At 38.7% G+C, this 24,472-nt stretch overlaps 1 protein-coding gene across 1 annotated transcript in view; it reads right to left on the bottom strand.

The window, feature by feature from the left end:
• Positions 1-24,472, bottom strand: part of PGM5 (phosphoglucomutase 5) — a 221,670-nt gene that overhangs the window by 169,993 nt on the left and 27,205 nt on the right. Inside the window, exons 3-6 of the mRNA XM_069086900.1 lie at positions 18,012-18,158; positions 12,895-13,020; positions 11,186-11,376; positions 7,698-7,852 (exon numbers count right to left, since the gene is read on the bottom strand). Of these exons, the coding sequence (XP_068943001.1) occupies positions 7,698-7,852; positions 11,186-11,376; positions 12,895-13,020; positions 18,012-18,158 (619 nt within the window). The remainder of the gene's footprint in view (positions 1-7,697; positions 7,853-11,185; positions 11,377-12,894; positions 13,021-18,011; positions 18,159-24,472) is intronic.

Genomic DNA, 24,472 nt, shown 5'->3' with positions numbered 1-24,472 from the left:
GGAGGGAAGGAGGGAAGGAAGGAAGGAAGGAAGGAAGGAAGGAAGGAAGGAAGGAAGGAAGGAAGGAAGGAAGGAGGGAAGGAAGGAAGGAAATAAACAGCTATTATGTACCTACTCTGTGCCAAGCACTGTGCTAAGTCAGTGGGGTAATTAAAATAACAGCAAATCTTGGGTATTCAATAGTCTACACTGGAGTTAACCAGTCTTATTTAAGAGTTTCATAATAATACACCTGTTTTTACTCCTCGTCCTCACCAATACAAGTCTATCTTCTCTTCCTATCATACTTTCCCCTAATGATATCTTCTATTCCTATTCTTTAAAATTCTTCATTGTTTAAATGTTACAACCTGTTCACACCCACCACAGACTCTCTTGGAGATGAACTTACAAGAGGACCTGGACAAGAGTTACCTCATTGAAGGAAAATTCCAATCAATGAGATCACAAATCTATTTGTGTATTTAATAAGATCATCTTACATTTATTCTTATGGGATTTTCATATAACATGTTTCATTTCAGTCTCATAACTACTGTGTGAGGTAAGAATGTATTATTATTATTCCCATTTTAGAGATGAGGAAGCAAACTCTGAGAAATTAAGTGATTTGCCTGATACCACAATGAAAGGTTGGATTTTAATCTAAAATACAGGTTTTCCAACACCTATTCCAGTAATCTTTCAACTATATAATGTGACTTGTTATAGGAATTAAAGCAGAGATTGTGGGTAAAGTGGATCAACATGTTGAATGCTGACAAGCCAGTCAGTCAGTATTTATTAAGCCCCTACTATGTATCAGACACTGTCCTAGGCAATAGAGGTAACAAAGAAAGGCAAAAAGATGGTCTATCACAGATCTCACAATCTAATACAGGAGGAGACAGCATGAAAACCACTATATACAAACAAGATGGATTCAGGATTAATTGGAGATAATAAACAGAGGAAAGGGACTAGCATTACGGAGAACAGGAACCACTTCTTACAGAAAGTAGGATTATTTTAGACCAATATGACCAAGAAAAATAGTTTCACACACACACACATGCACACGCACACGCACACACACATGCACACACACTCACACATGCACACACACATGCACACGCACATGCACACACACATGCACACACACACATGCGTGCACACGCACACACACACTCACGCACACACACACACACCCTCCAAATGAGAAAGTAAAGGGCCTGTGGTTCTATCATTTAGAGCTCCCTCTTCAAAGTATGGACTCTTTTTGAGGACCTGACTAGAAGACTAATGTCAAAGGTGACTAGGCTTTCTTTTCATTTCAGAATATCCCATTATTCTTGGGCAAATGAGTTCATAATTCAGTCTGATGATGCCCATGTGTCGGGAAACTGAAGTTCATCAATACAGCTGAAGCAATAGATGGGCAATATGAGCCATTGGCTGAACTGGCATTCATTATTCTCAGTCAAGGTATAAAAATAAAACCAAACCAAAGAATGAGCTCCCAGCTAGTCATTACAGATCAGTAAGAACTTGCATAGATACTTGCAACATTTACATCTGCATTCAGACAGGATGTGGTCCATATTCAGTTCATATTTTAGACTGCATTGTCAATCATTTGCCCATGGATCACATTCAGAGCAATTAACATTTTCTAAGGCTCTACAGTCTATTTCTACTCATTCAGTCATGTTTTTCTGATCTTCGACCCAAACTCCAATTCAATTCAACTAAATTCAATTTAAGAAACATGAAATATCAACTCTATTTAAAGTATTGTGCTAGGCAATAGGGATACAGAGAACAAAATAATCCTTGCCCTTAGTAGCATATATTCTATTGACCCCAAAATTCCAATCTCATTCTAATGTAGGAAGTAAAAGAGACTAAGGCAAATAAGCGAGTTGAGACATGAAAACAGGGTGGAAAGCAGAGTGCAGGGGCCAAGGAAAGAAAGAGAAGGAGAAGGAACTTCATTTCCATGTTCTTAAGAATGGGACCAATGGGGCAGCTGGGTGGTGCAGTGAATAGAGCACCAGACCTGGAGTCAGGAGGACCTGAGTTCAAATCCTACCTCAGACACCTAACACTTGCTAGCTATGTGACCTTGGGCAAGTCACTTAACCCAAATTGCCCAGCCTTCCCCCCTCCAAAAAGAAAAAAAAAAACAGAATGGGACCAACTTTGACCCTCTTTGAAATAGAAATATGCTTATTAGGGGAGCCATGAAGAAAATGTAGTGGACTCCATTTTAGATTGTAAATATTCCTGGAGAGCAAGGCTCCTGACTGATATGTTTCCTATAAGAGCCCTTCATAAGATGATCACATTGAAAGCTGATATAAGATGATGTAACGTTTTGGGATGGGGTAAAGAGGAACCTTGGGGCACTAGTAAACTTCCAGTTTGTTTTTCTTTGAAAAACATTTCCTTGCAACCACAAATCAGAATCATCCAGAATGACAAGGGCCCAAAAGAATGCTATGTCTAAGACTGAAAAACTGTCCCATCCTCTCATAAATGGAGCCCTTGTTAAGTAAGCAGAAACTAAAGACACTGCATAGCTTGCCTCAGGGAACTACAATGACCATACAACAATGGAAGTTTGTCTGAATAATTCATCAGCTTCCAGGGTGCTTTGAATTCTAAGGCTCGGCAATCTTCATCTCACTAAAAAATACCACTAGCCCAGGGAAGGGTGCCATTGAGTATCCCTTTCTTCTAGTCAAGTCATTGTTCTTCTGAGGCTTTGGTGTTTTAGTCCCATAAATGCCTGCCTGATGTTTTCTTGGCACATTTCTATCATCTTTTTCTTTGCAAATAAATAAATAATATGGGAAACCACAGTCAAGACCTGGACTCAGCACTGAGGCTTAAAGTATTTCTTTTACCTCCCAGTAAAGAAATTTACAAAGCATCCATCACCAAAATCCACGTGGGACCTGTACAAGATATCAAATTAGCCAAAACAAATCGGCAAGTCAGAGTCCAACAGCATTCTGAATCCCAACCAGCAAGCATGAATAATCCTTTTAAATGGTCACTTACATATCAGAACAGGTCCTTTGTAAAATTTCTAAGCAAGGCCTCCAGTTTCTGACTTAAACTGAGATTTACGGGGAAGAGGAGGATGAAGTGAAATCAAGAAGGACTGGGAAATTTCCACAAGAAAGAGGCCAAGTGGTTTCTTTTGTTTGAATAAAAGCAGCTTCTCCTGGCCAGGTTTTTGGATGGTTACAAACCATCTCTCTAGTAGGGCAATGGGAGGTGGAAGGTAGAGTGTCATACTAATTTATAGATGTCAAGTCTCAGAATCACAGAATCTCAGGGACGAAAAAGCTCTGAGAGAGCATCTAGTCCTTTCTATATCCCTGAAACAGTCCCCTCTGCCACACACAGAAGCCCTCATGGAGTCTCTGCTTAAAGGTCTGCCTAGAAAAGGGAAAGAGTCATGACCGAAGTCAGCCCTTTGCACTTCCCGTGAGCTCTGACTGCCAGGAAGTTTCTCCTTATATGAAACTGAAATCTCTCTTTTCCCCCCTACCCACTGCTCCAAAGTCTCGTTCTGTGAAACCAAAAGAAACAGGCCTAATTCCTTTTCTACATGAATGCCCAACAAATACAGAAGACAACTATCATGTCCGCTATTCTTAGTTCCTTTCATCAGTCCTGGTGTGACCTAATCCCCAGTCTTCTCTCCATTCTTAGCATTCTCATTTTGGCCCACTCCAATGTCAGTGTCTGCATTTCTAGGACATGATGCCCAGCCAGAACTAAACACCACTCTCCAAAGTATAGTGCTTTGCACAAAGTAAGTGCTTGATAAATGCTTATTCATTCATTCATTCATTCATCTATCTGTTCATCCATCCATTCATTCCTGTATCCATTCATTTCAGTTGTAGTGGTGTGGTTCCATGGTGTTAATGATTAGCACTCTGGACTCTGAATCCAGCAATCCAAGTTCAAATCTCAGTGGGACCTTTTCTCTCCAGATGTGGTCTAACTAGATCAAATTACAGTAGGGTTCCCACTTCCCTCATTCTTGACAATCCCTTGATATTAGTACAACCTAAAAACAAATTAACTTTAGGGGAAATGCCATGTTACATTACCATTTCATTTTTAGCATTCAATCTTGTATATGTGTGTGTGTGTGTGTGAAATCCAGATGTTTTTTCACACATATTATTGTCTACCCACATCTCCTGATCATAAATTTATATAGGTTTTTTCTCTACTCCAGGCCAAACATTGTACTTATTTCTCTTAAATGTAATTTTATTAGATTCAGCCCATCATTCTATTTTGCCAAAATCTTTTAAAAGCCTGACTCTACTATTCAATACAGCAGCAGAAACAGCAGCAGCATTTATATAAATCTTCAAGATTTGCAAAATACTTTACATACATTATATCATCAAAACCTCACAACAATTCTATGTGGTAGGTGCATTTTACATGTGAAAAAACTGAAACTAAGTTACACAATTTACAAAACAACATATAAGTGGACTTGTTGCAGCAAAGATGAAATGTATATTTCACTTTGCCAATAATTAATAGTAATGTAATATAATTATTATTATTAACTTTTGTATAGCATTCACTATGTATCAGGCCCAGTGCTAAGTGCTTTACGATTATTGTCTTATTTGATGCTTTAAGTTTTGCAAAGCACTTTACAAATATTATCTCATTTTGTCCTCACAACAACCCTGAGAATTAAGTGCAGTGATTTACCCCATTTCACAGATAAGGAAAGTGAAAGTAAAAGAGACAACATGACTAACTCACACAGTTAACTGAGGCAGGATTCAAACTTGGGTCTCTCTCCCAGATTTCAATTCTACCACTCTTGTCTACTATGCTACGTGTATTTGCAAATATGATAATCATGTTGTATCAACCCTTCCAAAGATCTATAATTTTATTGGCATTTGACACAGATTATTAGGTGGTCTTCTAGAGTTGCTATGGCCACAAAAAAAAAAAATTGTTGCCTAGTGGCTAATGAGCTTTCTGGCAATGAGTTTCTCTGAACCGATCCTTGGATGACTGTCCATCGATGGGTCGGTATAAAAAATCCTTTCAGCTTGATAGAACTTACCAAAGTTTTTGTTCCATTAGCCTAGCTTTTAACACACTAGAGTTCACTGTGCCACAATGAAGTATCCGAGGAGGACTTGAATGGAGGGTAGAGATCTAATTGTCTAATTACCCAGAATGCTAAAAAGGATGCACAGCATTCAGTAGAATAAGACATCCTACTTCTAACTTAGAAAGTCTTTGCTTTTGATTTCTATTCCTTAGAGTTTCCAGAAACAGTTTTAGCAAGGTAATCCACTGCTTCAAGAACATTTTCACTGTCTCATATAGAATCATGGAATTGTAAAAGTCCAGGGGACCTTCAAAAGGAAGAAGTGAGCAACTAAGTCATATTCTCTCAGTCTACCCTTTAAAGGCATTAGAAATGAGTTTTAAACTGAGGTTTATCCACCTTCGTTGTGCTACCACTGTTGACTTTGCAAAATTGATCTATGAACAAGCATTTATTAAGTACTGATTATGTACCTAGCACTGTGCTAAGTCCAGGGGGTATAAAGAGAGGCAAATACAGTCCCTGACCTCAAGGAGCTTACATTCTAATGGGGGGGATAACAAATACATTTAAGGAAAATGCAATGTAAATATAAGGTTGCTAAGCACAAAGTAATTATGGAAGAAACCCTAGCAGTTGGGATCAGAAAAGGCTTTCTATAAAAGGTAGCATTTTCAGTGTATCTTGAAGAAAGTAGGGGATTCTATGAGACAGAGGTGAGGAGGGTGTGCTCTCCACTCATAGGGAACAGCTGGCAGAGAGAGTGCTGGATATGCGGAATGAAAAGAAAGGGAATGATGTACAATTAGGCTAGAAAGATAGACTAGGACCAGGAAGGGGAGAAGAAAGTACCATTCATCAAATGGTTGATTCCTCTCCCTATAGGAAGCCAGGAGTAGAGGTCTATTTTTATTTCTTTTATGTCAATTCTGGGCTATCCTGGTTTACTCACTATAAAAGAGGCTGCTTTTTGCAACACAATCTTTGTGTAATTGGTAGCATGAGGAGAAAGTCAGTGCCACCTCCTCTTCAGATATCATGCCCTAGAGGCTTATGGAAGATGGACTACAGGAGAGGAAGAGTCTGCCTACAAAAGTAAGTGTCCCAGTGTATGGGTTGGGATAGATGGGGAGGGGAGGGATGGAGAGAGGGAGAAACAGAGAGAGAGACAGAGACAGAGAGAGAGAGAGACAGACAGAGACAGAGACACAGAGATGATGGAGGGAGAGGAAAGGGGAAGAGAGACAGAGAGAATATAAGAGGGTGAGACAGAGTCTGTGAGAGTTCTGTACAACTAGGGAAATGGAAATAGATGAATATATAAAAGGATGAGTGAGAAAGTTTACAAATTAAAGGAGAGAAGAGATAGAGGAAAAGCTATACATAGGATCATACATTTAGAGCTAGAAAAACCCTGGCGGCCATCAAAACCAACCCCCCTCATTTTAAAGATGAAAAAACAGACACAGAGAGTTTAACAATTTGTCCGTGGTCCCACAATTGGTAGGTGTCAAAGGTAAGATTATGAACCCAGGTCTTCCTCATTCCAAGACCAGTGCCCTATCTACTATTCTGTTCTCTCTCTCCCAATCCAAATCAGTAAAAATATCTGCTCTACATGAACATAGAGATAGGTTTCATTTTACTTTACTTCCAATTTTTGCTTAGAGATAGTTTCATGAAATGAGTCATTTTCTAATTTATGCAAATCATACATAAATATCAGTGACTTTTTTTCCCCATATACCCAAAAGGAGCTTTGGAAAGGCAAAGCTTTCTCTAAGGTGAGAAATTGATGACTACCATCCAAACCCACCTCCATTCAGAATTCAAAATCATCTTGAAGAAAGAGATGATTCTAAGAGATGCCTTTCTTTTTTTTTAATTTTTTAATTTGTAGAATAAAATAACATAATAAAAAAGATGATTGCACATAAAACTACCAATTTATTGTGTACAACTTGCTATTCCTTCTAAATATATTCTAAAGTTATCATGTAATTTTTTTTCTTCCTTCCCTCCCCTCCCTGGAGATAGCTACCATTAGACATTATACAAATAGGTATACAGACACTATACAAAAAGGTATACAGATGTAAAATTATTCTATGCATTCTTCTTTTTATCGGTCTATCCGAGGTGCCATTCTAACATTCTTTTCTATGATTGAGCTCCCCTACTCCTTTCTTACTTCAGCAAGGACTCTGAAAAAACCTAATCTACTTTGAAACAAGAGACAACATAAACTCACCTTTATTTGTCTGCAGATTGCCAACCTAGTTTTTCTAAAATCCAAAAGTTTGGGTGAATCTAGCACATTTCTTACCAGTTGCCAAGCATTACCACACCTGAGAGCTACAGCAAGTGAAATTAATGGGCCCAATGGCCACACACCAGATAAAACGCAAGCCCTGAAATTCATTCCTTCATATCAGATAATGAAAGCAAAAATCTGCACAAGATCACCTCATCCTATAAAATCCACAAGTTTCATTCGATCATGTTCCATAAGCAGAGGAAAGGAAGTAGTAGTCCCAAAGGCATGGGTGAAGTGAATCTCAAAGGATGAAAAAAGTCACAATGAACACTTCTTCCTTACCGATCCAAGGCTGTGCTGGTTGGCATACTCCTCCCAAATCCTCGAACTCCCATCTGACGAAAATATGGAATGCAAGGGAGGTTGGCAGCAATGATGGCCAGGGAATCAGAAGGACTCACAAAGAAGCCATTTTGGCCTAGGATCATGTAACGGTCCTATAGGAAATAAAATATGTAAATTACCAAGCAGAGGTATTACAGCAACCTATCCCCATTGCAATAGCCTGCTGTTTCCCTGCCTCTCCTGTGCCAAAGTACCCTTGAAGGAATTTCTTCAGACCTAATGGTAGAGTCTCAAAGTTGCTTCTCAATCCCAGGCTCTCTTAAAGTATTGAGATTTCCCGGACTGGAATTTCTTCAGGAAAAAAAAGGTCTGATATATACCAAAATACCAACCAATGAAAAAAATACTTATTAAGCACCTGTTATGACCCAAAACTAGACAGCAGCTAGGTGGATCAGTGGATAGAGTGGGCCTGGAGTTAGGAAGACCTGAGTTTAAATCTGGTCTCAGAAACTTACTAGTTGCATGACCTTGAACAAGTCACTTAATCTCTGTTTGCCTTAATCTACTAGAGAAGGAAATGCAAACCATTCCAGTATTTTTGCCAAGAAAACCTGATGGACAGTATAGTCCATGGGATCACAAAGAATCAGATGTTACTGAACAACTGAAAAACAATTCGTCAGGTACTGTACTGAGCCTGGGATATAAAGAGTCAAAAGATAGTCCCTGCCCTCAAGGAGGTCATAATCTGATGGGGGAAACATGTAAATAAATATATACACAGTGAGATATTATGTGTGTGTGATAAATAGGAAATAATTAACAGAGGGAAGGCACAAGAATTAAGTGTGATTAGGGAAGGATTCCCATGGAAGGTGAGATTTAAGTTGGTACTTAAAGAAGTTAGGGAGAGTGGTCAGTAGTTGGAGAGGCAAGGGGACAGCATTCCAGGCATGGCGGGGGGGGGGGGGGGGCGGCCAGAGAAAATGCCAGAGTAGAGAGATGTTGTGACTTGTTCATGGAGGAGCCAAGAGGCCACTGTCACTGGATCGAAGCATATGTGCACAGGAGTAAAGTGTAAGAAGACTGGAAAGGTAGGATTGGGCTAGATTATAAAGGACTGTCTTTGAATGTCCAATGAGGTGCTTTGTTTTTGCCCCTAGAGGCAACAGGCAGTCAGTGGAGTTTATTGAGTAGAGAGGTAACATGGCCAGACCTGTGTTTTAGGAAAATTACGTTAGTGACTGAAAGGAGAATGGATTGGAGTAGGGAAAGACTGGAGGCCGGCAGCCCCACCAGCAGGCGGTTATAGTAGTCCAGGTGTGAGGTGATAAGGGCCTGCATTACAATAGCGGTAATGTCAGAGGAGTCAAGGAGACACGTAGGAGAGAAGTTGCAAAGGTGAAATATGTTTATGGCCACATTTTTTACAGTTAGCAAAGAACAAAAAGCAGGGTAGGTGCCATTATATGGGAAACAGCCAAACAAATTCTGACATATAATCATAAAATATTACTTTACTATGGGAAAGAGTGAATACGCAGAATTCAAGAAGGAATGCAAAGACATAAATGAACCGATGCTGAGTTAAGTAAGCAGAATCAGGAAAATAATATAAGCAGAAAAAGGGCGGCTAGGTGGCACAATGGAGAGAATGCTAAGCCTGAAGTCAGGAAGACTCATCTTTGTGAGTTCAAATCTGACCTCAGACACTTGCTGGTTGTGTGATCCTGGGCAAGTCACTTAACCATGTTTGCCTCAGTTTACTCATTGGTAAAATGAGTTGGAGAAGGAAATGGCAAACCACTCCAGTGTCTTTACCAAGAAAACCCTAAATGGGGTCATAAAGAGTTAAATATGATGGAAACAACTTAATGGCAACAAAAACTGAACACCACACTAATATAATGACCAAGCTTGGTCTCAGAATTGAAAAATGCACCTCCCTCCTTTTGTTACAGAAATGGGAGACAATGAGCATAGAATATTGCATAAACTGGTCAGTGTGTCTATTGTTTTGCTCAGCTGTAACGTAAACATCAAAAAATAATTTTGAAAGAAAAAATCTTTTCAATGCCTTCTCAATGTTGTGATTACATGTCAAGAATTGCCTCAGGTTTTCATTAACTTCCTTTAACATAGGTGCACAGGTACTCCTTTAAGGCACCAAGGGCTAACATAGCAGAATGCAAACACAATGATGAAATTACAAGAGCACCATACTGGGAGGGTGGAGATCCATCTGTCAATTAATCAACAAGGATATATTAAATTTGAATGCTTTTCCAAGCTCTTCCAGTACCTAGCCAAGAGATCTTGGGCAAGTCACCTAATTTTTCTGAGCCTCACTTTCCTCATATGAAAAACATAGGGTTGTTGTTTTTTAATGTAAATAAGATGTCTAGCTATTCTCTGATTCTCTGGTTGTACCAATGAATGAATGAAAAACATTTATTATAAGCCAAACATTTGGATAAGTGTTCCATATACAAATAAAAAAAGAAGATAGTCCCTGATCTCAAGGGACTCACAGCCCTACTGGGGAGGATAATACATGTAGGAAAGTTCCACTGCAAGGTGGATAGAAAAGACTGAAAGTCGAAAGGATTCGGTTACAAAGACAAAGAAAGGCAAGACCCAGGAATCCTTAGACTTCATCAGGGTGGTTGTCTCATAGGAATTGTCTCCACCATTGGCAAGGATGTTGTGGTCTCACAGTCCAAGTGGAGAGGGATTTCTAAAATGGTTTGTCATTGACCCTAATAACCTAGTCCGTAATCGGTATACAATTTGGAATCAGTGAATGGATACCAAAAGCACTAAAAAATAGCTAATTTCTATCCCAATGCTCCTCCTAAACATAGAAAAGGTATTAACCAAAATTTAGCAAAAAGTAGATTGAAAAGACAATAAAATTCAAGTACAGGTGTCCACTTATGCATTTTCTATGTGTGCTGAAGCCACACTCATTATTAGCTCTCTGGTTACAGTTTAGGATTGTGGGACCATTGATTTAAAGATGGAAAAAAGCTAAAAGGTCATCTAGTCCAGAGTGTCCAACACATGTCCCATGGGTCACATGCGGCCTACAACTCTGCTGAGTGTAGCCCAAACTAGATTAAAAAGCCATTGGGAAATAGTTAACAAAATAAATAAAAATATAACACATGAATAGCATTATACTTGAAAACCAAGTCAAGATGCAGCCTGCAGGGATACTTACCTATGAATCAGTGGCCCTATTTCTATGAGTTTGACACCACCTGATCTCATCCAACCCCTTAATTTTATGAAAGAAGAAACTGAAACACAGAAAGGTAAACATGACTTATCCAAGGTCATACAAGTTGTAAAGTGGCAGATTTCAAACCCAGGTTCTCTGATTCTCAATTCATCACCCTTTGCACTATACCACAAACACCTGACATTTAAGTATACTAGTAAATGGTTAGGAGGGAAGAAAATGAGTCCTTTATGCTCACCCCATCAGCATCAAATGCAGCTCCAAAACCATATTCTCCTCCTTTCATTGCCTCCAGAAGGGTGGTTGCATATGTTAGGTTTGGGTCTGGGTGCTGTCCTCCAAAATCCTCCAGAGGAACACAGTTTATTGCAGAATTTGCTGGAGCCCCTAGCTCATCACACAGGATTTTCCTTACATAGGGTCCCATAACTGGAAGAAAAGACAATGTGTCCCCCAACTTCAAATCTTTCTTGAAAGAGAGTAGAGATCTCTTTGTTTCGGGTACAGATATACACAGTAACCCATTTAAAACTCCAGGAGAAAAAAAGTCCTCTGGTCATAATTCAAAATACAACATAATGTAAAACATGAAAGTTTCATGATATTATTTTTCCAAAAAATATCTTTCTGAGCCCACACACAGAGTCTACCAGAAACTGCACCCTATTGTCTCAGCCTTCAAGGGTCCAGGTTCACTTTCATAAGCATGAGCTTCTCCTACTCCCCCCCACCCAATTGCAAATGCCTTCCCTTACTAACTACCTTGCATCCAAGTATCTTATATTTAATTGTGTTTATTCTGCACATATTGATGTGTATTTATTGACTTCCCTGATTAGATTTTAAGCTTCTTCAGAAGAGATTATTTCATTTTTTGTATTTGTTTCCAACAAGCTGACAATAAATGTTGATTGGTAAAGCAACAGAGTAAAATCAGTAGAGGTCTGAGATTTAGATGTCTGAAAGAATTATCAGGAATAAGTAGGTTACTTGATGCTCAGGTCAGTTTTTTTTCTCAAGCTATATGTGAATTTATGTAACAAGTACTATGTCTACCAGCTATCTCTTTCTGCAAATACATTATACTTTGCAATATGTTTTCACTTTGTATCAATGTGTTTATTGGTTGTCTGGACTGTAATACAACATCAATAAAAATAATTTTGAAAGAAAAAATATTTTTGATGCCTGTACAGTGTTATGCTAACCTCACTACAAAATCAAAACAATTTATAGTCATACAAAAAATGCTCTAAATCATTATTGATTAGAGAAATGCAAATTCAACAACCTTGAGATATCATTTTACACCTTCCAAAATGAAGCATAGTTTTTAAAATAAGTGTTGAAGGAAGCATATTTTGGTTTACCCGTTTTTTCCTCCATAAAGCATAAATCCCACATGATGCTAATTTCCAAAGTAAGCTTCATAAACTTTAGTTCAGACACACAACTCTTCAAATTACTACTGAGAGGGGAAATTGCAGATGAGATTCACGATCTAGGTAGGAGTTGGGTAGCTTCTGAGATCTCTTACAACTAACTCTAAGAGCATATGATTCTACCAAAAAAATACAAGGTGTCCTTAAGGACTTAAAAGACTTTAAGGACAAAGTGCCCTTAAAGACACATAAACTTAAGCTATTAAAGTTTAACACACTTCTAAGACTTTTGGATGTTTAAAAATAAAAAGAACCAAGGACTACAGCCTCATCATATTCACATGTAATAACTTTAAACTCACTTTTTCACACTCTATTTTCACCAGCATTATAAGAATGAAACTAGAATACTAATGTCTTCCAGAGCATTCTTCACATCGGATAATACATATATCATCAGAATGCCAATGAATCGATTATTCCTTATTGTCAGAAGAAAACAAAAAGAACTGGTTGAGAGTCTGAAGGTTCAGCTTAACTTCTCTTGCCAAGCCAATGAGCTCACCTCCATGCATAGCATCCACTCGGATCTTTAGCTGATTGGGTCCCGTCAGCAAACTCTTAATGGTGTTAAAGTCAAAGATGGTCCGCAGGAGGTTGAGATAGATGTCCACTGGATCCACTATCTCCACTAAGGGCAGGAAATGAAAAGAAATCATAGCAGTCATCTGTGTGAGGCACCTCCCCCATTAGGCTGGGAGCCTATCGAAAGTAGGCACAAGTTTCTGCCTTTCTTAGTCTCCCCAGTATTAAGTATGGTGGCCTGGCACATACAAATATTTGTCACCTGCACTGGACTTGGCCCTACTGAATCCAGGTGAAGCTAAGTCTGCAGACACTTACTAGTTGTGTGACCCTGGGCAAGTCACTTGCCCTCTGTTTGCCTCAGTTTCCTCAACTATAAAATGGGGATAATAACAGCACCTACCTCCCCGAGTTGTTTTGAAGATCAAATAACATTTTTGAAGTGCCTTGCAAAGAACCAAGAATATAGTAGACCCTATGCACATGCTAGTTACTATAACTGTCATTACTACTTCCAGATACTCTTTACAAACTAGAATGTGATCATGGTTTTTATAGCATAGCCTTTCAGAGTCAAGCACTGAGTAATTATAATAACCAATCTTGGTAACAGAAAAGAGATAATAAAATACATGGGGAGTAACAGGGGCAAAAGAACGTTACACACATTGTCAGATGCCATTATTTACTGATCAGTTTTTACTAAACTGTTTTTCTTTGTATAATATAATTGAAAGGGGGGGGAGTCAGTGGAGGAATATTTCTAGAAATGACTGAGGTTTAAAAAATTTAGAGCATCATTATAATAATAAATAAATAAAATTACCTTTAAAATTATCAATAAGAATAAATTATTTTGACCATAAAATTCTTTTCACCAAGGCGGGGGGGGAGGGGGGTGGAGCCAGGAATCATCCAAGGTTTAAGTCTTTGCTCTGTCCCCTATTGTGTGATCTTGAACCAGTTGTTTCTTTATCTTTTAGACTAGATAATCTCTCAGGTCTCTTTGATACCAGATAGTTTAATACATTTTAATTTAAATGATTATGTCTATATACTATACAAATATCTTTTCATCTCATAAAATTAATATTCAGTTAGTCAATAAGCATGTATTAAGCATTTATATAAACGAGTCACTGTAATAAGTATTCGAGGTACAAAGACAATATAGAAAATTCACTCTGTCCTCAAGTAGCTTGCAGAATATTATATTGTAGGGTTACCTTTTCACAGATAATTTGAGAAAGGATAAAGGATTACTTCTCTTGGGAGGGGGCACCTAGGCTGAGCCCGGAACAAAGCCAAGGTAGAATTGAGGAGGGAGTCCATTCTAAGTATTTGCAAAGTAATTAGGATGAGAAATAGAACACTGAGTTCAGAGAACACCAGGTGGACCAATTTGTATAGAATTGAAGGGTATGTGAGCATGTGAAGGAAATTAATATGAAATAAATCTAGAAATGTAACCTGGCTCACTCTGAAGGTCTATAAATGCTAGTCTTCAGGACTTTATACTTTACCCTGGAGGCCACAGGGAGCCACTGAAGATTTTTGAGTAAGGGAGTGGCATGGTCCGATTGATGCTCACTTAAATTATTCTTCAGGAAAATTAAATTAATACATTGGTCAGTTTTTTAATATTATTTTTTAATAAATATAAATATCACCCTAATTATCTTTGTATATATATACATATATGTGTGTGTGTGTGTATATGTTTATACAGCAGAATGCTGGTAAATTTTTAACTGGCTGTTCAGAGGGTAAAAAAATATACACACAACACAATCTAGATTTAATTTGTATTATTTTCTTATTCACTTTCTTAAGTCTAGACAATCCACAAAACAATAAATCAAACTCCGATTTGTAGTGTTTTAAGACTTCAAAGGTGTAAATGCTCTCACTGAAATTTTAATGGTCAGCTATCTCCAGCCAATATGAACTAGCTTTTGGTTATGAGGCAGCTGTTATGACCAGAAAAAAAAAGGTCGGCACCAGAATGGAAGTAGACAAGAAAGCACACAGGAGTCATTGAAAACTAGACGTTCCTTTTTGTTGGACAGGTGAGCTTCAAAAGGGTTTGGCTGACTTTTAATTAGTCAAACCTACAATGAGGTGCTGACTGTTAAGCTTTTAAAACAGCAAGGGAGGTCAGTGCATAAACTGTTCCAAACATACCTTCCCAAATTCTGCTTTGGTGCCAAGGAATCCCTGCCCCCACTCCCTTCCTGGTAACTGCAGCTCCTCAGAGCCCAGCTATTTGTAAAGCAGCAGAACCAGGACAATGGGGCTAAACCTGAGATAAGTGGACCTTACCAAGTTTTTTAGGACTTTTTTTCATTGAGAAGGGACAAAAACCATGCCCCCTGTTTTAAAATGCCCACTCTCTTTCCCAATAGAACAGCCTGAGTCTCAAAGCTGACCTTGTTGTAGGGCCTCAGACAACACAAGTATTCAGTTTGGGCTGGATTATGTTGCGCTGGTAAATCTGACTTCATATTGTTCCCAAGTCATTTTGTCTGAGTACTTTGGCTCTCTGCCTAGGTGATAAACAAGGGCAGGAATTTATGTTCTCTTGCCTCTACCAGGGTCTCCCACTGCATCTGGGGCCATCTCCAGTCATCCTGACCTATGACTTGCCACTGGATCCCAGTGACTCTGGAGGAGAAAGTGAGGCTAACACTTTGCACAGGCCTGCCTCACTTCAATCCAATTCATTTGCAAGTCAAGACATCACCCTTCTGATGTCATTGGCCCTCTTCAAGAACGAAGGATGAACAACAGCTTTAATCCTACCCAGCCTTGCCTATGGACATTGATCATTTAATAAAGGTATCTGAGCTACCTTACTTCTAAAAGAAGGATGTAGTTCAGATATTGAAGTGGATAAAGGGCTGGGCCTGTGGACAAAAGGACCTGAGTTCAAAATTAACCTGTTTGACCACGGGAAAGTCATTTTACTTGAAATGAGGATAATAATACCTACCCACATTTTGCAGTTGAGGAAATTGAGGCAGATAGAGGCTAAGTGATTTGTTTAGGGTCACACAGCTAACAAGTGTTTGAGGCTGCTTTTGAATTCAGGTTTATAAGGATCAAATGAGATAACATTTGTAAATAGCTTAGATCAGTGCCTAACACATAGTAAGTGCTTAATAATTTCATGTTTTCTTCTTTTCTGAGAAAGTACCAACTCCTCCATGAGACCTTTCCTGATTGCATCCACCCACATGAAAGTACTTTGAGTTTACTTTTTATATAATTTGGAAATTCCTATATCTGTACCTATTGTGTCTCCCTTGATAAACTCCAGTCTCTATGAACACAGGGACAGCTTTACATTCAACTCTGTATCCCCAGTGCCTAAGACAGTATGTGTCACATAGTAGGCATTTAATAAATGCTCGATGATTAATTCATAATTTAGAGGGACATAGAGCAATAAAGAAAATTGTTTTCACAAGGGGATTATCCAATAATTCATGAAATAGCTTAGCAATTTGTAGTGTACAAGAGTAATGCGATATTTGCAGGTCATAAATGATGACTATGAAGAATTCTGGGAAACTCGGTTGGACTTGTATGAACTAATGCAGAGAGAAGACAAAGAACAATTCACAAAATGACCATAGAAAAGCAAAGGAACACAACTGTGGAGCCCAGATCAATGGGGTGACTGCTTGTGGCTTCAGAGGACCATCACTGCACCAAGACTTTGGGGACACCTGGTATAGAAAAGATCTGTGATTCTCCTTTCACGAGCAAAGAAGCACATCACAACCCATCTTTGTCTGAGGGAGTCACCGGAGGCACATAGAGATTTAAATGAGTCAACCAGAGTCACACAGCTAGTAAGTAGAAGCAGGATTATTATCAGCAGTTTCATTCTAAATTTTATAAAATTAATTCTTAAAGTTTCATCATTTATTGTTTAGGTCCAAGATTTCTCTAGTGTAGGCAACTCCCAGTAAGAAAATTTTCTCTATCAATGCAGATTAGCAACTGTTTGGCAATTTATCAACTCACATAATCCCAGGGTAAAATATTGCATTTGGCATCCCTGGCCCTACATTAAATCTTTCCTGAACTATTTGAAGGTTGTATAGCAATTTCCCATTCTGTGTGTGTGTGTGTGTGTGTGTGTGTGACAGAGGGACAGATAGAAACAGAGACACAGATAGAGACAGAGACACAGAGAGACAGACAGAGAAACAGATAGAGAGACAGAGAGAAGAGTAAGGAGAGACGGAGAGAGAAGGAAAGAAAGAATGTTCGGGCAGGTTGCTTATAGAGATTCTCCAGAATTCCATAAAAGAGAAGTCAATAGGGCTTTTCTAAATGGTGTTCTAAAAAGAATGATAATAGCTATCATTTCTATGGTGTTTTAAGGTTTGCAAGGCACTTTACAAGTTCCTTCATTTGATTCGAAATCTCATGTGGAGTATGATAGCAGATTTTTTTTTGGAGGAGAGAAAGCAAGGCAGTTGGGGTTAAGTGACTTGCCCAAGGTTATACAATTAGTAAGTGGGTCAAGTATCTGAGGCCAGATTTGAACTCAGGTCTTCCTAACTCCAGGGCCGGTGCGTTATTCACTGCACCACCTAGCTGCCCCGAGAACAGATTTTGAAGGAACTTTGAGTGCCCGCTAAACTTCCTTATCAGGTTTCCAGCTGGCACAGTGGATAGAGTACTGGCACTAGAGGCAGAAAGAACAGAGTTTAAAAGCTGCCTCAGACACTTGTTAGCTGTGTGACCCTAAGCAAATCACTTAACCTCTCTCTATCTGCCTCAATTTCCTCAACTGCAAAAGAGGTATCATAATAGCATCCACCTCCCAGGATTGTTGTGAAGATCAAATGGGATTGCATTTATAAAGCTCTCAGCAGGACCTGGAACAAAGTAGGCACTGAATAAGTGCTTATTTCCTCCTTTCCTTCCTTTTAACAACACCCAGATGTCATATACCAATGGTTAGACATTATCCATCTCTGATTTAATTTCCCACATAGTAATGATTCCAAGACAGTACTAGTTTCCATGATCCGTAGAGTCGCTATGCCATATCATTTGAATTGCAGGTTACTCTGTTACCTCTGAAGGGTTTGAATTTGTTCTCCAGATCGAATTCTTGTCTTCCTAGTCGAGATAAGTCAATTCGGAGATCCGGACAGATGGCATATTCCTCAATTGTTCTGCTGATCTGGTAGATCTTATCTGAAACTACATCTGGTGCAGGACCTAAAATTTTAAAAAGTATGTGAGAACACACACATATACACACACAGAGTTCAATTTCAGAAGCAAAAGCCTCCTTCCCCCAACCAGCAAAGAAAATGATCCATTTGTCCTCCTTCATGCTGAACAGAAAATTACTTATATAGCCTCTGTTTTTCTGATATCCAAATACACTTTACCAAGAATATGGTATTTCAGATTAATAGCCCATGTTTGGGGAATTTTTGTTTGTGGTATTTTTTTTAATAACCACCTCTGTGGAAAATAGTTTTACACCTATCAAGGAGATCTGGTTATATAATCTACTCCCATCCAGGCTAAGAGAAGCAGGGTATTAAGATCACCAAGTTGAAGAATCTGAGAATAAACTAATTTTTCAAGTAGCCTTGAAAAGGGTTATATTGTCACCCACCCAGAAACACCTGGCCGTATAACTTTGAGCAAGTTACTTAACCCCAATTGCTTAGGGGCGGCCAGGTGGCTCAGCGAGTAAGAGCACTGGCTCCAGTGTCAGGATGACCTGGGGATCAAATCTGGGCTCAGATACTCAGCACCACACCCAGAAATAACTGGCTGTGTAACGTTGAGCAAGTTACTTAACCCCCATTGCTTAAAAAAAAAAGAAAGAAAAGGGTTATATTGAGTTTTTCAGAGTAGCTCAGTGTGAGTTTAGGTGAGTTATTTAATCGACTTCATACTTTAGTCAATCCTAAATTTATCTTTGAATAGGATGTAACTAAAATGTTTGATTTGCTTCCTCAAAAAGAACATGAAACAATCTATATCAGATTTCTGGATATCTTGGGGAGGGGAGGGAGGGAGAAAAATTTGGAACGCAAAACCTTTCCAAAGATGAATGTTAAAAACTGTCTTTATATGTAATTGGAAAAATAAAAGACTGTTTTTAAAAAGGACATGAAAATTTAATTCTGATATACTCTAGACTGGGAGTCAGGTTGTTGCAATATCACATGTGATATCTTGACATGTTTGTGAATTGGATTTAAGTGAAGCAGAGTCATACAAAGTTATCAGCCTCACTCTCTCCTACTCAGTCATGGAAGTCCAGTGGCAAAAAAAAAAGTCAAGATGATTGGCAATGCCCTGGGATGCAATAGATGACCTTGGCATCTTCGGTGACTGACCACGCTCTCAGGGCTCCACATTGCCTGCTTCAGCAGCCTTCATGGCCATTGGGACAAACTGTACTTATGTCCATTCCACAGGGGAAAGTCTTCGAGTGCTTGGGGTAGACATTCCCCCAACTCACTGACAAGTTTGAGGACTGTTGGTTACTCTCAATCTGGATATAGACCATCTGCTGAGATAGTTTTACCAGGGTGTGGCTCTATACATACTATAACTTCTTGGAGACACAGGTGAGAACTGGGTGACAGGTGGATACCAAAGACAGATGAGCAGTCCTAAAAAGGCCTTAGCAAGCCCTCACCTCAGTGGTGCTAGCCCTCCCTGAACACCCCCACATACACCCCTGGAGTCAGGTAAACATGGCTTCAAATCCTGTCTCTGATGCTTATTGATTTCCTCATCATAGGCAAGTCTCAACCTCTCTGTGAGCCTCAATCTGCTCATCTGTAAAATGGGGAAAATAATGCCTGTAATATCTACCTTTATCAAACCTATAACTAGTTATTTTCTTAGTGTAAGCTTTACCTTATATCCTCAAAAAAATATAGAGCAGAGATAATATTTTATACTTCTAAAAATTCCTAGCCAGTACCTAGCCCAGCACTGAGCACTTAAAGTATTTAGTGCTGAACCAAAGAAGCCAATCTCAATACATTATGTGAAGAATGTTACAAGATCAATATCTCATTTTATAAGAAGGGAAACCTAGGCCCAGAGAGAGGCTAAGTGACTTGCCAAGGGTGACACAGGTAGTAATCCTAAGAGTCTGTATTCAAACTCAGATCCTGTGAATTCAAGTCAAGTACTCTACACTGTACCATGATGCTGTTGGTTTGCTCACCAAGATACCACTTGAGCTGGTTACCAGTAGAGGAATACTGAGGAAACCAGAGAACAAATCCCAACCCTCTTCCATACTCCATTCCTTTTTTTTCCTTTGTAAAATTGGAAAAGTGTGTTGGGGTTTCTTTGTTTATGTGTTTGTTTTTGTGGTTGCTGGATAAGAGAATGTATTAATCTCTCCCTGGCCCCTACCCAATATACTGTGTTCTTTGGGATGATCCATGTTTTTAAAAAATATTTTGGCTCAATATTGATGCCAAAGTCACGACCGATTTCTCCTACCCAGAGTAGGATTAGCAGAACGAGGCAAGCTGCACATATTTGCATGATGTTGTGAGTAATGTTCATGGACTAGACAGACTTTTAAGGTTCCAGGCCTTACATTCTATGAGTTTATGGAGATCCTTCTGACATTATGGATAACAACCCCTTTGTAACTTAAGAGATTCTAAGGTCAAAAAATTTTCATAACCATGTAACCAAACTGGCAATGGACTTCTCTGAATTTCTCTAGTCTAGTTCCCACACAGCAACATTTTGTCCACCACCCAGCCCTTATTCAGTCTTTCCAGCTTGGTAGAACCAGCCAGACCTTGTATTCTTTTGGCAAAATCTTTAATGACTTGGGATTATTTCCTTCCACACTACAATGAGGCATTAGGTTAGAATGGTAGTTGAGGAATGTTCTAGCTAACAGTCACTAACATTGACCTTCTGCTACGCTCATCACCTGCCTTTGGTGCTCCCATATCCAAACTGTCAAGGTTTCCCGGAGAAAGCCACAATAGCCTTCAGGTTAGGTACATGCAAATTCATGCTGGTGAAGCCTATGGACTCTCCAGAATAATGTTATTAAATGTATAAAATAAAATAGGGGTCTCTTTATCTAGTTTGAACCCTTCATTTTACAAATAAGGAAACCAGAGACTAAAGAGATCATGTCTTCCTCCATATATACATATATATATATATATATATATATATACAGCTGTGTATGTATATGTGTACGTGTATATGTATGTGTATATATGTGTGAATTGTACATGTGTATGTATATGTGTGTGCATATATGTGTGAATGTGTACATGTGTGTATATGTGTACATATGTGTATATACATATATATAAAACCTAATACATATATTAGATCATTAAAAGCACTCTGAAAACCTGAAAAGTAACCTGAACTGGGGTGATGATAAAGGCAATGAAAAAGAAAGGACATTTATGGGATACTTCAAAAAAGAAGATATCATAAGTATACTTATAAGTTGTAGGAGGTAGATGAAGAAATAAAGCTATCTATAGTCATATGAAAAAAATGCTCTAAATCACTACTGATTAGAGAAATGAAAGTCCAAACAACTCTGAGGTACATCACACCTATCAGATTGGTTAACATGACAAAACAGGAAAATGACAAATGCTAGAGAAGATGAGGGAAAATTGAAACATTAATGCATTGTTGGTGGAGTTGTGAACTGATCCAACCATTCTGGAGAGCAATTTGGAATTATACCCAAAGATCTATAAAATTGTGCCTACCCCGGGACCAACCAATACCACTTCTAGGTCTGTATCCCAAGGAGATCATAAAAACAGAAAAAGGACTCACGTGTACAAAAATATTTATAGCAGCTCTTTTTGTGGTGGCAAAGAATTGGAAATTGAAGAGATGTCCATAAATTGGGGAATAGCTGAAAAAGTTGTGGTACATGAATGTAATGGAATATTATGGTACTATAAGAAATGATGAGCAAGAAGACTTCAGAAAAACCTGGAAAGGTTTATATGAACAGATGCTAAGTGAAATAAGCAGGGGAACATTGTACACAGTAACAAACCACATGGGGCAATGACTGACTTTGATAGATTTAGATTTTTTCAGCAATGCAAGGATCTAAGACAACTCCAAAAGACTCACAATGAAACATCCTATCCACATCCAGAGAAAGAATTTTGGAGTCTGAATGCAGATGGAAGCATACTATTTGCTCTCCTTTTTTTTGTTGTTGTTGTTTTATCTTGTTTCTTCTTTCTTGTAATTCTTCCCATTAGTTCTAATTCTGCTTTACATCATGACTAATGTGAAAATGTTTAATATGAATGCATAAGCAGAGCTTATATCAGATTATATGCTGTCTTGGGGAGGGAGAAGGAGTAAGTTTGAACCTCAAAATCTTATGGAAGTGAATCTAAAAATAAACTAATTAATTTTAAAAATAAAATAAAGATCATAATAGCACCCAAAAAAAAGTTGTGGGGGGAATCAAAGATGACTGAGATTTTGAGCCTGGGTGATGAGCAGGATGATGGTGTTTTTAACAGGAATAAGGACCATAGGAGAAGTCTTTAGGAAAAGGAAACTGATTAATTCAGTGTTGGAAAGGTTGAATTTGAGGAACAAATTCATACTATTTAACCCACTGAGACCTCAGTGCTTCTAATTCATTCATTCAAACATTAAGCACTTACTATGTGAAAAGTATTGTATTAGGTCTTGGAGGTTTAAAGATTTTTAAAAAGACATCATCCCCACCCTCAAGTAGGTAGTATTTATTGTTATTGTTTTTCAGTTATTTCAGTCATGTCTGACTCTTCATTACCCCCATTTGGGGTTTTCTTGGTAAAGATACTGGAATGGTTTAGTTATTTTCTTCTCCAGATCATTTTATAGTTAAGGAACTGAGCCAAACAGGGTTAAATGACTTGCCCAGGGTCACACAGCTAGTAAGTATCTGGGGCCAGATTTGAATTCACAAAGCTGAACTCTCTTGACTTCAGGCCTGGCATTCTTTCCACTGTACCACCTACCACCATTGCTCACTCTCAGCCCCTAACCTTGCTTCTTAATTTTCTGAGAAGATTAAAGCCATCTGACAAACTCCTACAACTTCTCTCCTATGTGCCGCAAAATGTCTCTACATCTTCATCTAGCCCCTCTTCTCCTTTCCAAGATTAACCCCCCAACCTGTGCTTTGACCCATCCCCCTGCTTCCAATGAGGTCTTGCTCTATCAATGATGCTCTCTTTCTTAGATCTTCAACCCAAGAGTTCTTAACCTGAGCCCCTGAAGTTGGTTTTTTTTTAAATATTTTTTAAAATTGTTTCAATAATAATGTTTTAAAAACAATGTATTTCCTTCACAATTCTATGTATGTACACGTATACACATATTTATACATTTAAAAGCATTATTCTAAGATGGTCTCCATAGGCTTTGCCATACTGCCAAAGTGGTCCATGCCATGAACTTTTTAAAAAATTAAAGTCTTACTTTAACCACTCCTTCACTGTTTCCTTACCTTCTACCTACAAACAGACATACTCAGGTTTCTTCTATTTGTATGGGTGGGTAATACCTTCCCCCAACCCTGCTGCCTCCTCAAATTATTATCCAATCTTTCCTTCCTTTTATTGCCAAACTCCTAGAATGATCTACACTTCTTGCCTCCACTTCCTAACCATTCATATCTGAATTCTCTGTAATCTGGCCTCTGTCCCCACCCATTGTTTGAAACTAATTTCAAATTATCCTAAATTATAAATCTTAGTCTTTCTTATTTTTCCTGATGTATTTGACACTGTCATGATCTTCTAAATACCCACTTTGATTCTTATTCATCCTAGGTTTTTCTGGCTTAGCACTGTCCTAATTCTCCTACCATCATGGCTATTTTCCTGTCTTGAACTGATTCCTCTTCTTTTGTCCCTTAATTGTTGGCTTTCTCTAGGTTTTACTCTTTGCCTAAGCCTCCTTCCTCTCCATGCTCTCTTTCGCACAATGATTTCATTCACTCCCGTATCTTGTTATCACCTTTAAGTGGATGAATCCCAAATCTCTATCTCTACCTAAATCTCATTCAAATGCTCCAGGTTCCGCATTTCCAAGGGTCTTTTGAACAATTCTACCTAGATTTCCCATATGTTCTTCAAATTCAACTTTTCCAACACTAAACTAATCATCTTCCTTTTCCTAAAGATTTCTCCTATGGCCTTTGTTTCTGTTAAGAACATCATCATCTTGGGGCGGCCAGGTGGCTCAGCGAGTAAAAGCACCGGCTCCAGTGTCTGGATGACCTGGGGATCAAATCTGAGCTCAGATACTCAGCACCACACCCAGAAATAACTGGCTATGTAACCTTGAGCAAGTTACTTAACCCCAATTTCTTAGGGGCAGCCAGGTGGCTCAGCGAGTAAGAGCACCGGCTCCAGTGTTGGGATGACCTGGAGATCGAATCCCGGGCTCAGACACTCAGCACCACACCCAGAAATAACTGGCCATGTAACCTTGAGCAAATTACTTAACCCCAATTGCTTTAAAAA

Source organism: Petaurus breviceps, unplaced genomic scaffold (genome assembly GCF_028583685.1).
Source record: "Petaurus breviceps papuanus isolate PSGF00001 unplaced genomic scaffold, PetGlider_PUasm1.0 118, whole genome shotgun sequence".
Lineage (NCBI taxonomy): Eukaryota > Metazoa > Chordata > Mammalia > Diprotodontia > Petauridae > Petaurus > Petaurus breviceps.
This window is presented reverse-complemented; position numbering and strand designations above follow the sequence as displayed.